At 43.2% G+C, this 16,807-nt stretch overlaps 1 protein-coding gene across 4 annotated transcripts in view; it reads left to right on the top strand.

The window, feature by feature from the left end:
- sik2b (salt-inducible kinase 2b) overlaps nt 1-15,208 on the top strand; it is a 44,990-nt gene extending 29,782 nt beyond the window's left edge. For 3 of the 4 annotated variants that reach the window (XM_005915820.3, XM_042218083.1, XM_042218082.1), the window contains 9 exons: nt 1,879-2,105; nt 5,010-5,162; nt 5,618-5,776; nt 7,883-8,114; nt 8,210-8,503; nt 11,011-11,168; nt 11,847-11,960; nt 12,137-12,228; nt 13,960-15,208. In XM_005915820.3, coding sequence (XP_005915882.1) covers nt 1,879-2,105; nt 5,010-5,162; nt 5,618-5,776; nt 7,883-8,114; nt 8,210-8,503; nt 11,011-11,168; nt 11,847-11,960; nt 12,137-12,228; nt 13,960-14,602 — 2,072 coding nt within the window. In that variant the 3' untranslated portion in view covers nt 14,603-15,208. The remainder of the gene's footprint in view (nt 1-1,878; nt 2,106-5,009; nt 5,163-5,617; nt 5,777-7,882; nt 8,115-8,209; nt 8,504-11,010; nt 11,169-11,846; nt 11,961-12,136; nt 12,229-13,959) is intronic. The other variant, XM_014330159.2, reaches the window with a different exon arrangement.
- The last annotated feature ends 1,599 nt before the right edge of the window (nt 15,209-16,807 follow it).

The following is a 16,807-nucleotide window of genomic DNA, read 5'->3' as shown; positions in this document are numbered from 1 at the left end:
CCTCCTCCTTCTTGCTGTTCGGGACCTTGAAACAATTAAGACATACGGGGAATGTAGGAGTGTAATGTCAGCTCCCTGACCAGACTGACACTCGAACCCGCCTACCCACCCCCAGTTCAGCCCCTGTTCTGCGAACAAGGAGAACATAGTGTGCTGATTTCTTTATCCAGAAACGGTCCGTCTTATTTCCTCCAGTTGCTCGCACTGGCCGACACTATAGTGCACAACACAGGTTTGGACCACACACTGTACATGTTGTGGTTAACCTCATAGCCAGCGACTTACTTAGTGACTTAATATCTGTAAAAGATGTCATTTTTTAAGGCTTGTTGGCCTGTTTGAGTATTCTTTGGTCAGCAAAAACTAAGGTCATCTTTTAAATGCTAGTTTTAGAGGGCTATCATATTTACATGTAATAGCTACCTATGTGTAGCTGCTTCCCTTTCTTTAGGGCAGAACACCATTGAGCAGAGGAATGTGTGTATGTTGAGGTAGCATAGCAGCTTGTAATCGTTCTGTATGTTCAGTCATGTTTGATGGTGGTTAAAATATTGGGATATTACCTGTGAGATAAAAATCAATGATATCTAAAACGATTACTTGCTCTTAAATCCATTGCAGTTCTTCTTTATTGGAAACTCTACACGACTCCAGCACTGCAAGTGTTAAAACTGGGATTGTTCTGCGGTTAAGTCATGGTGGTGTAAGGCACTGGATAAGAACAGACTGTCGCTCAGGCAGTCAGCTACACGGGCATGCGTTCTCACCCCCTTTACATGTAGTCTGACCTTTCCTGGTGGTTAGCAGAAGCTCACCTGTAGCAACAGGCAGAGACTCAGACAAATTGTAGTGCATTGTGCCGCGTTTTATTCAAAATGTAACTTTGTAAGTTAGCAGCTGCACAAGCTGCTAAGTGGCCACAGCGTGTAGTAGAAATGCATTGAAGGACGTGCTGGTTATGCACATAATGAGGAGAAAATTGAGTTGGCTGCACTACCAGGCACGAGGTAGAAGGGGAAAAAAATGTGAGATGTAAGCAGATGTTAGTAGATCAGCAGGGCAACTGAGAAGAATGTGCAGCAGGGAGTTAATGTTAGCAGACAGGTCCTTGGGCTCTGTGTTTATGAACTGCTGAGGGTCTCTCTTCACAGGATATCTGCTGAAGGTGATGGGCGGAGGAAAATGTTCCGAAAATCAGATTCTCTTTGAAAACTCGATTTTGGCATATTTGTATCTGAGATGTTTGTTTGCTAAAGTAAAAAGATAATATGACAACTACTCCTGAGAATGTGAAATACTTCAGTCGTCATGTTTAGATTTTTTTTTTTTTTTTTAATATAAATGCTACAAAATAGGAGTGATTAATTTCAAAAATAATAATGACCAATTGCAGGGCTTATTTGATGAAAGCTTGCCTGTTTTGCTTTAAGATTACTGCAGTCAAGTAGATGTGTAATGTTGCTGTCTGGTAGGCAGGAATGCACTGCAGGCAGTAGGGGTGCAGTCAGGCCAAAGCAGCACAGCCAGGGGAGCTGTAATCCTGTTAAGAACCCAGCTGTGTCTGACGTCAAACTCATCTAGCCTCTAACTAGAGGTGAGGAGCTCTCATTAGGAGGGAAGGAAAGTAGAAAGGAGTGTAGTCACGCTGTTCAGATGTGACGGCAGGAGAACCTAAGAAAAGAACTTAGCAGATTTTAAGCTCTTAAAGTGTTATTTCTGCCCCACTTCATCTGGGCTACTTTGATAAGGGCATGAGGCTTTGAGGCTTTGCGTCATTATATTTACAAGAAGTACTTAGCATTAACCAAACATAAAGGAACATTTTCTGATCATAAAAAAAAAAAAATCCTGACTGATTGCTCTTCCCATCCCTCATAGACTGTGAGCACCTGATCCGCAGAATGTTGGTCTTGGACCCGTCAAAGCGTCTCTCTGTGGCCCAGATTAAGGAACACAAGTGGATGACTCTGGATGTTCCTATACAGAGGCCAGTACTGTACCAACAGCCTCTGTCCTCTGAGGGTGAGGCCGGTGTAGGAGAATACAGTGAACAGGTCCTTCGGTTGATGCACAGCCTCGGTATCGACCAGCACAAGACTATAGAGGTGAGAACAGAACAAGAAGGAAGTTGTTGTTGTTTTTCTTTAAGTTGAATTATAGTGTAAATGTGTGAGGTTTAAAGGTCATGTCTTTAGACTGTGGAGGAGGCGATAATAATGATAGTGGGCAATAGATAAGCATAACTCTAACTTTGCAGGTAACAGATATATTTCACTAGGCTGCATGATAAAGCTGAGAGTTTAGCAGTAAACTACTTAAACTGATAAAAGTAGGGGGGAAAAGGGTTCCTCATTGTGATCCAAGGAAAGATTTAATAGTGGGTCCATAATTGGGTATTTTGGGTAATTGCCTATCTCGACTAAATGGTATAATTTCATTGCGATCCTCTCTTCAACCCTTCTCTTGCTAAGAAATTAAATTTATCAATTACTTCATTGGCGTAAAGAACATGCACACTTCTGAACTAATTTTCCACTATTCAGCAGTCACAGTACAGTTGTGTTAAGGTATTCACACACATTCAACATGGGCATAAATGCAAATGCTAATTTTGTGCTTTTAATCATTTCTTTAAACTGTTCTTTTTTTTTTCCTTGATGGAATGATTGTACAGCATACATCTTAAATAGAGCTGGGCGATATGAGATTTTTTCATATCACGATATGTTTTTTCATTTCAGGCGATAACGATATCTATCACGATATAAGCCAAATAACTATATTTGTAAGATTTAAATGTGCCGTTGCTCACAAGTAAAATGTGAAATAATCAGCAGCTTGTTTTTATTTAAATATTTATTTCCCATAATAAGTTCAACAGGGTAGATGTACTTAAGGAACATGAGACTTTTTCAGATAAATAAAGGCAAATATTGCAAACTACACAAAAGGCAGCCGCTAAAGCGTTTAAGTTTCAAAATAGAACAAACGAAACAGACTAAATTGTCAATTCCACTTAGAAACAAAATATTAATTCTAAAAAGTAAACAAAGCTGGGGCATAGTCGTATGTGTGGACGGACAGTAACTGTGTGTATATGTAAGCATTTAAACACTGCAGAGAGTAGAATTAACAGTAACAGTATTGTAGAAATTCATTTCACCGAAACAATAACGTGGCGCACAGTGTGACGCATGCACCAGTTTATTGTATTTCCAGACTTGCTTTCGGCACAATTTACAGTGCACGCTACTCTGTTTTTTGTCAGACTTGAAATAGCCGAAATACCTTCACACTACGAACTTCTATGGCTCTTCCGTTCGACAATCTCTCCGGCGTTGGAACCATCATCTGTTTTCTCTTCGGTCACGCTCGGTTGATTTTTCTAGTCGGCACACTCATTTCCTCCATTACGCGCTGGCTGCTTCCCAAACAAACACACGTGCGGCTTGGCACTTGTGCTGTACGTAACAAGCTGCGGCTGTGATTGGTTCGGCTCTGCGCTACTTAATTTGGATTGGCTGACCTTTTTTTTTTTTTTTTTTTTTTTTTTTTTTTTTTTTTTGAGGACAAGAGCGGCGAGGTCTATCGCGATAGCTTAATTTCTCTATCGAGTAAAAGTTATATCGCGATACATATCGTTATCGTTCTATCGCCCAGCTCTAATCTTAAATGACCTTAAAAACAAGAATTGGGAGCACAAGTTTGAATTTATTCTTGATTTTCTCTAATCCACCCACGGTCAAAATTATTTAGACTCAAATACACAAATACAGCACTAGTAATATGTGGTTAAATGTCCCTTAGCAACTTGCGACTGGACCAGAAGTTTTTGGTAGCCATCAACAAGCTTCTGGCTGGATATTTGACAAATCTTCTTGGCAGAATTAGTAGGGTTCAATTAATTGTTTATTTTCTGACCATAAAACATTCCCCAGAAGGTATTTGGCTTGTCCATGGGGAAAGCTGCAAATTTCAGTTAAAGATGTCAAATTTGTGGCACTTATTAATAAGAATACAATTTTATTTCTGAGATCATCATTGAGTTCTGTGGACTTTCCCATTGCTCAGAGTATTGATCAGTACAATGAGTCGAATAAATCCATGTTATCACAAAGAGAAAATACCAGATGTAGTCGATTATGATCACTAACTGGGGCGATTGTGGCTCAAGAGTTGGGAGTTCGCCTTGTAATCGGAAGGTTGCCGGTTCGCGCCCCGGCTTGGACAGTCTCGGTTGTTGTGTCCTTGGGCAAGAACTTCACCCGTTGCCTACTGGTGGTGGTCAGAGGGCCCGGTGGCGCCAGTGTCCGACAGCCTCGCCTCTGTCAGTGCGCCCCAGGGCTGCTGTGGCTACAATGTAGCTGCCATCACCAGTGTGTGAATGTGTGTGTGAATGGGTGGATGACTGGATATGTAAAGCGCTTTGGGGTCCTTAGGGTAGTAAAGCGCTATATAAATACAGGCCATTTACCATTTACCATTTAACTAGAAGTTAATAGAGCTTGTAAAGTGATGATATTTTAGAAACTCAAAGCACTTAAAAAAACAAGAATTAGGTGCACAGGTTTGAATTTATTTAAGTCCTTAAAGATGTGTGCTGTACAATCATTCCATCCTGGAAAACAAACAATTTAAAGATATCATTAAAAAGCCCATGTAAATGTGTATGTAAACTTCTGGCCATGACTCGATGTAAATATTTTACAGCCCTGATTGAAAGAGATTGTTTTTACTCTCGAGGACCACTTTTTGAACTACTAAATCAAGTTGTGATTAAAGTGAAAGTTATCTGAACTGCTGTATATAATGTATGCTGCCTTGTCAGCTTCCATATTCTCTGCATTGTATTTTAATCAACACTCCGCTCTTCAGCGGCTGCAATAACCCAGTTTCATACAGGGATAATTAAAGAATTATCTCACCATATCTTAAGAGCTGTCACATTCAAGTCATCCTCATAACTTCCATCACAGACACTACCATTTATATTGTCTGTCATCCTCCAGTCTCTGCAGAACAAAAGCTACAACCACTTTGCTGCTATCTATTACCTGCTGGTGGAGCGGCTAAAGGCCCATCGCTGCAGCTTCCCCGTCGAACAGAGGCTCGACGCCCGCCAGCGACGACCCAGCACCATCGCCGAACAGACTGTCGTCAAGGTAACTTCAGGGCATTGAGGCGTTTCTGAATAATGCGTTTAGATTATTTTCCGCGCCTCCCGGATCAAAGCTCTGTTATTCACACCTGCACCCAGGAACAAACAAACGGAAAGACATGCCCCATCCATTTATTTGTCCGTGTCTTCGTGTGCTCTCTTGCAGTCTTTTCTACCCAGCCTTGATCTTAATGCCTTTCCCTTGGTTGCATTATTCATGTTTTTCTTTTCTCTGCCTACGGCCTCTTCTTACCAGCACTTTGCAGTTCCTCTCTCATTTCCATCACCATGTAGGACCTAGCTTTCCTTTCTGGTTGGCGTTGTAAAGGCAAAGATTTACAGCCCCTCGTATTTTGTCGCAGTTACATGTTTAAGAAGGATATTGTTATGAGCTGGTCTTAAATTAAGGGGTTTTGATGTAATTTCTAAGACTCATCTTTATTTTTTCCCTCTCCACAGTCGACCAGTGTTTCCGCCCAGGTGGGTTTGCTCCAGCAGGGCGGTCGTTTGTTGCGTTCTCCTGCTGTGCCTCAAGCATCCTCTGATGCTTTCGCCTTTCCCCAGACTGCATCTCCCCTGGAGCAGACTTTCATGGTGGAGGATGTCAACACACCCAAAGTACGTTCAACACTAGTAAAAACAAGTTGTGTCTTTGTAAATAGGGATGTATTTTTGTTTTGTTGTGCATCTCCTTGTTTGTTCACTGTCCTTGTTTTATAGCTCGCTCACATGAGACGACTTAGTTGCTGAATTTGTAGTTATTACAGTCATTATCAGCTGCTGCAAGTATCATCCCAATAAGCTTGCCATGCTTTGATGAGCATGCCCGCTCGCTGTAAATCAGAAATGTCTCTCTACACCTCAGTGTGTGTGTGTGTGTGTGTGTGTGTGTGTGTGTGTGTGTGTGTGTGTGTGTGTACACCAGACGCCTTTGAAGTTTTGAGCATCTGCAGCCTGGCAGTGTTAGGGCTAGGCGATTAAAAGACATTTTATTTTCAGTTACAATCCTGGCTTCCAATGACTTTGGGGGAAAAAATAAATGCAGCACAATACTCATACAGGTATATTTCCCCCCCAGTCTTCTGGCTCATGTTATAAATCCAGATCATCCCTTTTTCTTTAAAGCAGTGTGCTTTGATCCCCTTCCTAAAAGGCCAGACTTGCTCACAGTTTAGTTCAGCTCGAGTCAGCATGATGGAAAGAAAGCCTTCGGTCAACAAAGGTCTATCTGGAGGAAGTTTCCATACCTTTGGAAACGCTATGTTGCTCTCCGGTGACTTCGTGCAGATCTCCCGAGAGCTGCAATTCTCCCCGGGCCTCTTGTTACTCTTGTGAGAAGAGATTCGCAGTCAGAAATCCCCACCTGCCTGTGCCTTACCTTCACCACATCAACCCTGAGTTCTATACCACCTGCACCTTTTTTTACTAGATTTTTAATAAAAATTTAAATGTAATGAAAAGTACAGCTTTCAGCATCATTTTTGAGTAATCATGTCAAATCGCTGTGATTTTAGTGTTAACCGTGGATAACACAGATTCCAATTTTTGCAATTAACGAGCTGCCAGAGTGCAGCTGACAATATCCTCTTATGTAAGTACTCAACCAGCACTCACATCAGACAGGACAGCTGCTTGTCCTGCAAGGCTCCTTGACAGAAATACACACACGCACACACAAACTGCTCTTCCTCTTTCTTTATTCATCGGAGCTATCCAACGGCACTTTCCTACATGCCTGTTGTTAGGAACACCCAGAGCCCCCACCTAACAACAGGCATCCAGGAAGAACAAATACAGATACATGCAGTATCGGTCAAAGTTTCTTATCCATCCCACCTGCACGCCTGGCTCCAATAAAGAATGATTTGTGCGTGTGAGACAGTCTGTGGTAACAGAACAGGGCAGAGAGTCAGAGTGCGTGTTATCTGCGTGAATGGAGTGCAGTTATGTAAGCAGTCCTGTGATGATGATGTGACCTAATGCAGAACTGAGTGAACACACATGGACAGGAAGCTTCTGCACTGCTCCAGCGATCTCGCCGCCCAGACTTCCTACCCATCCGCAGACAGCTCATCTCTTCTTTTTTTAAGCTTCTGTCTTTCTTTATCCTTCTCTGTTTCTGGTTCACTCTTTTCTTTTCCTTTTAGCTTCATGTCTCTCCCCTCTTCATCGTAACCTCCACATACACGCACACACTTTTGCCTGTTTCTCAGTCTAGTTTTCCCCTCTTGTCCTCTGTGTGTGAGTGTGTCTGTTGAGCAATAACATTCCTATCCCAGCACACTACAGAAAGCAGATGGAGAACTGGGCAAAGCTGCTCTTACTAGACCAACACCACGCATTCCAGTTATTGCAGCAAATCATGCAGATGATCTATGAGTGTGATTTTTATCCCTCTGTGTATGTGTGCGTGTGTCAGTTTCACTGAATCAAAGCTTGCTTCCTGGCACTGCATTCCTTACCCTCCACCTCTAGGCCAACACATACAGGCCTGTGTGCTGCAACAAACACACACTCCCATCATTGTGAGTGGAAGGAAAACAGTTTTCAGCACAGTGATCGGCTTTCTTATACCCGAGTTTTTATTGCAGCTGAAGGTTTTGTCATGTTTGTGTGTGTCTGTGAACCTTGTGCATATTTAAGAAGCGTGATTTTAACTGATAACTTCAGTTTTTCAGTGGTTTTAAGTCAATAATCCAGAATTTTCTCTCTTTTGCTATCTAGGTTAACGGCTGCCTGCTGGACCCCCTACCTCCCCCCACTGTCCTGCGCAAGTCCTCCACCTCATCGCCTAGCAACATGATGGAGACATCCATTGATGAGGGCATTGAAACAGAGGAGCCCGACACAGAGGATGATCCGCCTCACCTGCTCTCGGCCTATCAGACAGCTCGATTTGGCCAGCGGCGACACACCTTGTCTGAGGTCACCAACCAGCCAGGACCTTCGAATCAGGGTATGATTGACCTTTGGTAGCAGACACACAGTGTTCAGATGAAACAGTTTATCACGATCTCTGTAATGATGTGGAAAAAATATTTCATCCCTCAGGTAAATTATTCACTTTAGGCCAAAATCCTTCCATGGGTAGCGTGGACTCGGACATTGGCTACGACATGGGCTCGATGCACAGCGATCTCAGTCTGCTGGAGGATCCTCCCTCGCTGAGTGAAGTCGTTCCGCCCAACAGCTCTCCCCCTGGTGTTACCCCTACATCTTTCTTGAGTGCCAGGCCTGCCAACCCAGCTATGGCTGCATTGACTTCCCAGTATAGGGAGACCCACAACCGTTCCCCAATCAGCTTCAGGGAAGGGCGCCGTGCCTCCGACACCTCCCTTACCCAAGGTCAGAAGCAGTTGGATTTCTCTCTTTTTCTTTGTTTTTTTTTTAAAACCATTACTTAGTGATCTGTATCCTTTGAGAAGCAGATTCTTTTTTTAAACAGTCGGGAGCTAAAGTAGGCAGCCATAACTTTGACTTAACTTGCTTCATAAAAGATTAAATACAGTGTATATTCCTTGTTAAATGCATGCACCCAAACTCAGGTCACCTGAGTATTTATGTAGCCAACCTACCTTAATATTTTATTTAGTTTTGCTGCACTTTGCACTTTTAACTGCAGCTTTGTGTGCAGCAGAAAAACAGTCCAGTGCCCCTTTAAGGTGGATTTGACTCCTTCTGCATATTCAGATCCAGTATGTGTTTAAGTGTTTGGCCCATGTTTCCTGATTTTTCCTGGTATACTACCAGAATGGAATAAAAATGAAGCAATCAACATCTGATATAAACGGAGACTGTGAGCTTTAATCCAAAGGTTTTATCAAAAATCTTCTGCTAACCTTTTAAGGAGTCAAAGCCATTTTTTACAACGTCATTCCATTTTCACAGGCTCTGTAGAAGCTGTGCAAACTAAGACAATTATAAATATAAGGGTTATTTTTTCCTACTTGGACTCAAATATTAGGTCTGGAACATTACCAGCTGAGTTTCCTCCATGTGAAGCTTTGCCAGGTCTTTATTGCAGTTTCCTTCAATAGCTGCTTGTTGTTTTTTTAGTTGCTTTTTTTCCCTCACTTTCGTCCTCGGTAATTGAAGCAGCTCGGCTGGGTTAAGGTCAGGTGACTGACTCAGACATTTAACAACATCCCTTTTATTTATTTATTTTAGTTTTGCAGCGCTCTCCGATTGCTTTTGCAGTATTCTTTTGGACAGTTTTTCATGTGTGCGATGAAACCCCTGTGGCGTTTGACTGAAACAAAGCAGACAATATAGCTCCTGTTAACCCTTTATTGACCGGCCCTTCAAATTTACCTGTAAAATGGGCCCGCCGGTGGTCCCATGGTCAATTAAGGTTTAAACTGGTACTCTTGCATTCCCATGTTGCAAACACAGCCTCCACCATATTCTACGGAAGCTGTTGTACGCATTGTAGATTTTATTGATTGACTGATTGCAGGACTGGGCAGGCTTGTTTAATGGTTTTCAAGAAAATCTGATCTAGTCTTTCTTTTTAGTGCCGCCAGTTGTTTCCATGTTGAGGTAAACCCTCTATTTACTTCTTGACTGTAGACTTCCCTAAAAGAATGTGCCAAATTGTTTGTTTGGCCACTCCTTAAGCATCTGCCATTTCTCTCAGAGGCCTGTTTGATTTTACAAAGCCCAGTGATGACAACCTCCTTTACTTTGGAATCCATTGGGAATACAACATTAAAAGCGCTGGCCTAATATTCAGCAGCTCTGACCTGTTTGACTTCATAAGACCTCTGAAGGTTTTACTTTCACTTTACATAACTCTCATCTAGCCTGCTCTTCGACAGGTGCCACAGTCATGAGATTCTCTGTTGTATCTGATTGGTATATACTGCTTTAAGATAAAAGTGCTTCACTGTCTCCCCCCCCCTTCACACACACTCCCCCCCTCCCCTCCCCCCAGTTTCTCTGATGACTACAATGGTGATGATTCACCTTATGAATCAGAGACAGATATTTGAAGGTTTCAGCCCACATATCCCCCCTCCTCCCTCCCTCCCTCCCTCCCCTCCCATCCTCAGTCATTTTCTCTCTCTTTCTCCCTCTTCACATACTCGTTCCCTGGCTTGCTTTTCTTTCTCTATTCAAAGTTTCAGTCTGCGGCAGGCAGGATTTGTTTCCCCTTCACATCAAAGAGAAGCCAAAATATAAGAGAATGTTAAACAACTATCTACCTCTGTTTCTCGCCCCGCCTCCTCCACCCTTCGCTGCTACTTTATTCTGTGCCTGCTGGTTATAAATCACCTGCACTTTAGCCCAGTAGAATCTATAATTACATTTCAGAAATGTGTGTTTCTTCCCTGGCTCCACGGTGACAGTCTGTACTGCGCGCTCCCACTTGGTTGTGTCAGTTATTTATTTATTTTTCGTAATCCTCTTTGGAGAGTGTTGATGTGGTGGATTCTTTTGCGTCAGACTGCTGACTCTGGTTTTAAATAACTCCCACCATCACAGTGAGTCAGGTCCTATCGTTCGCAGCCACAGCTCGTCACCACTGGATGGGTCTTATCTCAGCTACTTGCCGTTGAGCACACACAAGCGCTCACACGGAGATGCTGTCATATATGTGCATACACAAACGCACAGGAGCCGCAGCTTGTGACGTGCATGCAAGCACAATGTTCGTAAGGGCTATGAAAAGCGCTAACCAGTCAACCAGCTTGCTTGCGTCAGTGACTGCTAAGCCTGGCTCTGAGAAAGGCTCGAAACTTTGACTTCCTGTTGTGGAAATAAAAAAAATAAATAAAAAAAGAGTGATTCTATTGATCAGGTGCACAAATCAATGCTGACTCTGTTTTGTGGGGATTCGTCTGTGCTCTCAGGTCTAGTCGCATTTCGGCAGCACCTTCAGAACTTGGCGAGGACCAAAGGCATCCTGGAGCTGAACAAAGTCCAGCTGCTGGTGGAGCAGATGGGCTCTGGGGATGGGGTCACCATGGACCCCTTGGGACCACAGCACCACTTGCACAACCTCCTCGAGGTCAGTCCTGCTGCACAATCACGCACAAACACACACACACAGTTCCTTCTCTTTCAAAACCTGTTGTCACATTCAGCCTCATCTACTGTCCTGACCCCGTGTCACCAAAAAAAAAAAAAACAACAAAAAAAAAACCTCACCCAGGCTGTTGTGTAACCCCAGGAGAGGCAGCCAACTGTGGCTTGTTTACTGTCTCCTGTCCCCCTGGGGCCTGGAGCCTGGAGCCTTGGCTAAAAAGAATACAGCCATTGTTGCAGTCGGCCAGACGTACCCATAGTAGTGGCTGGAACTGCATTGACACAAAAAGACAGGCACACATTGATACTAAATGATACAAGCACAGTGTAATAATGCAAGGGGAGAAAAAGCAAGCAAAATTAGTCGTACTGGCCGACAAGATCTAGTAGTTTTCCTTTTGTCCACCTCTCATAATGCAATGAAGCAGCTCTTTGTTGGTTATGATGCTCAGGCCCCATCATCCTTTTAATTTGCTTTCATTTCATTTACCTAATGTGTAATCCCAATGGTGCATGCCATTTAGAGCAAGGCATCTGGCTGATCAGTCACCACACAGGCATTTGGGCAGGAGACAGCAAAGATAATTCACTTAAAGCTTTATTAACCGGCAGCAGAGGGGATCTCGGCCCTTGTCCTAATGCTTCATATTTTTGATTGAAGGGTGAAGCATGCAAGCAGCAGGAAGGCCTAGCGTTATACCAAGGTGGGCCGCAGCCGCCTCTGCTGTCCCGCAGACAGAGTTTGGAGACACATTACCTCACACACAGACTACAGGTACAGTCTCCTACAACCTACTCTCATTATGCCTGTATTTATACCTGATAGACGTTTCTTATCGAGCCAAATGACTGTTTTGCGTAACGTTCAGTGATATAATTTGTAAAGTTAAGATCGTTACCAAGGTATTTATCTCAAACCCAATCATCAGTCCAAATCTCTCTTGTACCCAGAAGGCCAACGTCTTGGCCAACAGTCCTGCTAGCTGCCAGGTTTTCTGTAAGGAGACTCCTCGAAGTTTAGAGCAACAGCTGCAGGAACACAGGTAAATGGCACTGGAAAATGTTTTTCACTGTATGAAATATTATCAGGGATTTTCTTTATTGCTGTTGTGTTAGCGTAGCTGTGGTGGTCTTTCCCTGTTGAGATTTGAAGCAAAAATAATTTTCAATCTAAATTTTTAAACTTCTTTTGTTTTAAAAACAAGGAATCCAGGAATAAAGCTTGTTTTTTTGTTTGTTTGTTTGTTTGTTTCCCTGGACTTTTTCTGTAGTTGGATAAGGCGGGTTGCACTGTTAGTAAGAAAAGTAGGACTTGTCATACCTTTAAGTAGACAATTTCTACTGCCACGATGATCTCATCCATGCTTCCAACCATTTTTCTTTTGCTATTTTTCATGTATCCGGCTATATAGAGACACGGTGTCTTCTGTGCGACATCTACTAAGCTCAGATTGCTTGATTGGTTATTCAACTGTCACCAAATACAGCCGATCATTTTGATTTGATTAACAAATCGTGACGCATGAGCAATAATGATTAGATGTTTAACTTGAGATGTTTTATCATTTCATAACAACATATTGGCTCATTCTTAATTTGATGGTTGCAACATTGGTGATATGAGGAAACAAAAGGCTGGAAAAGTATAGTAGTGCTTTAAAAAACAGCTTGAGGAGCATTTTGCAACAATTTCAGCTAAATGTAAGCAGGTCAGTCACATGATTGGGCATAAAAAGAACATTTTAGATAGGTTGAGTAAAGATCAGCATCTAAAACAGCATCTAAAAATTGTGGAATTTCAGAATAATGTTTCTCGGTGTAGAAATTTGGAAACTTCATATATCATCATAGAGTACATATTGTCTTCAAAAGACGCACAGAGATCTGGAAAAATCTCTGTGCGCAAGAGATGAGGTTTGGGCCCCAGATGATGGCACTGCATTAAAAACAGGCCTGATTCTGTCATGAAAATCACTGCATAGGCTCAGACTGCTTTCCAGAAACCATTGTCCATGAACACAGTTCACCATGCAAACAAATGCATCATACAAAGATGAAGCAATACGTGAGTTTTATTAGCGTTGCATCTCTGATAGTATGCATCAGTTCCTCTGGAATGATCAGCTTGCACATCTGGAAAGGCATCGTCAGTGCTGAAGGTATATACAGGTAACATGTGGCTTCGGTAGTTCAGCCAGATGATGCTAAACTACATTCTGCATCTATTACAACAGCGTCACTTCATAGCAGATTGTCTGGGTGCTGCCTGCAGTCAAGACCTTTCATTGGTTAAAAACCTTTGACACATCAGGAAACAATAAATATAACAAAGTAGACCAAGGACTGTTGAGCATCTAAAATCCTGTGTCAATCAAGAACAGGACAACATTCCTGCCCCAAACGTCCAGCAGCTGTGTTCCTCAGTTCCCAGATGTTTGCTGATTGTTGCTGAAAGAAGAGTAGATGCTACACAGTGGTAAACATGGCCCTGTCCCAGCTTTGAGACATGTTTCTGCCATCAAATTCAAAATGAACTAATATTTTTCTCTTAAAGTGGTACATTTGATATGTTTTCTATGATCTGCTGTGAATGAAATATGGGTTTATGAGATCTGGAAATCATTGCATTCTGTTTTTTAGATTCTACCCGATGCGCCATCATTTTTTGGGGAATTGGGGTTTTATATTTTGTGCTCTGGAAAATTTTTGTTTCAACTTGTCTTGATTCAAAGTGTTATCTTGCTTGAATTGAGTTACACCTGTTCTCCCGGCAGACTGCATCAGAAGAGGATGTACCTGCAGCAGCAATCACAAGGCATGGGGCTGCAGACCTACTTCAACCAGATGCAGATTGATGAAGGATCCTACCCAACAGGCAGCACTCCGCTGGACCCAGCGGCATCCCAAAGTTCCCCTCAGGGCTCCCCCATGTCAGCCACCCACCAGCCTCAGGCCCAGCAGCAGGGCAGCCCTCAGGCCTCACCTCCATTCAGCCACGCTCATAACCTGAGCCCTGTGATGGAACCAGGCGAGGCCCTGGGTTATGATGCCTACATGACCCATCACCACTACACCCAACATCTGCCTCCAGGATCTCACCTCCACCACCAGTTCCACCACCCTCAGCCTCATGAAGCTGCTGCCAGCAGCCTGGGCTTCAGCTACCCTGGAAGCTGCGAGCAGGTCCTGGGGCCCTCCACTGAGGCTCTTCTGCCAGAGCAGTACGAGTTCTCACTGGATCCCGCCTGCCTGCCCCCACCTGCTGGAGGAGAGGTTAATACCGGAGTTATGGGTGGAGTTTTGGCTGCTTCTGGGCAGTCTGACGGCTTGGGCTTACCTGAGCTGCAGGGCTCTCTCTTGGACAGTGAGATGATGGAGACTGTGGACTCGCAGCATGGCTTCGTACTGGTCAACTAAAGCCAGCTGAGGGGCTTTATAGAATGCAGTATTAAGAAATGAGAATCCACACAGCATTGAGAGCAGAGAGAATGGAGATGTAAGTGGAGGCCATAAGCGTAGCAACAAGGGAAGGAAGTGTTAATTTTTGTGCAACTAATACAAACTTCATTTCTTAGTTGTGACGAACCTCGACCTTTCTACCAGAATCCTCCCTTAACCTACCTCCCTTTCTCCCTCGTCTCCTCTGTTCTCGTTCTCATCAGCCCTGTGAGGCAGGAAGAGGCCCGGTATGTGGCACAGCGGGAGTTTCACCGTACTGACTCGGCGAGGTTGCTGTTGTCACGTACGTTGTGTGAGTACTGCGCCGTGCAGCCCAATGGGGGGGGGTTGGGATGCCGCACATCCCGGAGGCCGATGGAGCGCAGCGAGTCAACTATGGTTTGGAAGCAAACTCATTTAAGACCCGACTGCGTGGCAACCAAAAGCACAATGGCTGGCAGTGCTTTTTGTATTTAAAACAGGACACCATCAACAACAATAGACTGGTTCTCAAAACACTTTGACTTTTTTTTCTCCTTCTAAGAAACTGGTAGTTTTAGAAAAAAAATATTGTAAAAAAGAAAATAGAAATTGGCCCTCATTTATCACGGTACCATGAAGATGCCCACAGTGTTTTTGGCTTTTTTGCAGTTATAGAAGTTATTTAAACACTAATGTACAAAGCCCAACATGGCTCTCATGCATAGGCTCCAACACTATCATTATACATTAAACCTCTCAGTACCTAAACCGTACCCTAAACCTGCTACATTTTTGCTTTTAACCATGTCTCCAAGCTATTACGTGGGTTGACTAATGAGAATATTAATGTAAGCTATGTGTGATATGCATTTTTTTAGCTCATTGTAACTACTGATCCTGATTTTCTTACACTACTGAACTGCTTTTTTATCATTCAATCCAGCTGCACACAGCTCCAGCTGTTATTGTACTGGCGGAGATGACCATCAGTTTTTGCGACGAAATGGCTACACCTTTGTTTAACAGTTGAATTGTGGGTCATGCGTGTGCCTGATAAATGAGGGCTGACGTAATTAAAACGTTAGGATCAGGAAGCTGCGATGTGAAACAGTCGATATTACTCTGTCTTGTTTTTTGTTTTTGTGGCAATACTGAAGCAATATTAATCCTTAATATGGAGGGGGATTTGTGAATGAAAATAGCCTCACCAGTACAGCCAGCTCTGATTGGTTCCCGGGGCCCTCCGTGTCATCAGAAGTGACATCACTTGAGCCGATGATGTAACCAGGAGATAATCTCTCGCTTACTTTCCACAGAAGTGCAGGGACGAACTCGGAAACAGCTGTTTGGATGGTACTGTGCAAAAGTTTTAGGCTTTAAATCGGGTTTAAGCGCCCTCGACCTTTAAAACAGAACTGATTCTCTTTGGTACACTCGCACGCAACCTTCCCAGGTACTTGGCAGGTAGGTTGTTGCGAGCATCTTGGAGAACGCGATGACTTTTTACGTCATACTGATTCAGCGATGGAGATCAGGGCCGCCCTGCTGGCAAAGAAACGAAACAATTGAATTGAAAGTTCCTGAAACCTTTTGCACAGTACTCGGTGTAAATGTGTGTGTGTGTGCGTGCGTGTGCGTCGGTGTGTTTGCACAATCCAGAATTCATAATTTTCACAGCATTTGTTATCATTGCTGAACTAGACAAACACTGTATTGACAGCTTTATTCAGAATAACACAGTGCAGTAGTAGCTTTTAGATTAATTCTGGTTTACATCCTCAATGCTCCAGTCATGCCACTGTGTTGTTTTTAATCATGGATGATGTTTATAACAATGAAACGACCCCTGAAAGAGCCCCCTGCATTAGATTTTATTAAAGAATGTGTTCTCTCCTACGCTAAGGCTTCTGTTAGCAGAACATCAGTCAGCACACACTGGATCTTGACTGTTGGCTCACCACCACTCTGACTGACAGCAAGCCAGCAACAAGAATGAGAGATTATATATTTGTTTTGTTTTGTTTTTAATTTCTTCACAGCACTCGGACTGTGTTCAATCTACTTGAAAAACACAGACGCATCTTCTCTGCCAGATGATTATGATGATTTTTTTTTGAAAAATGATCACAATAATAGAGAATAGGACTGTGACCATCTGCTACACTGTCACCTTCAGTGGTCATATGAGTTAGCCTTTAGAAG

This window comes from Haplochromis burtoni, unplaced genomic scaffold, assembly GCF_018398535.1.
Source record: "Haplochromis burtoni strain Fernald_Lab_line unplaced genomic scaffold, NCSU_Asbu1 Contig_15, whole genome shotgun sequence".
In the NCBI taxonomy this organism is placed as follows: domain Eukaryota; kingdom Metazoa; phylum Chordata; class Actinopteri; order Cichliformes; family Cichlidae; genus Haplochromis; species Haplochromis burtoni.
The sequence above is the reverse complement of the archived record's forward strand: the minus strand, read 5'-3'. Positions and strand labels throughout refer to the sequence as shown.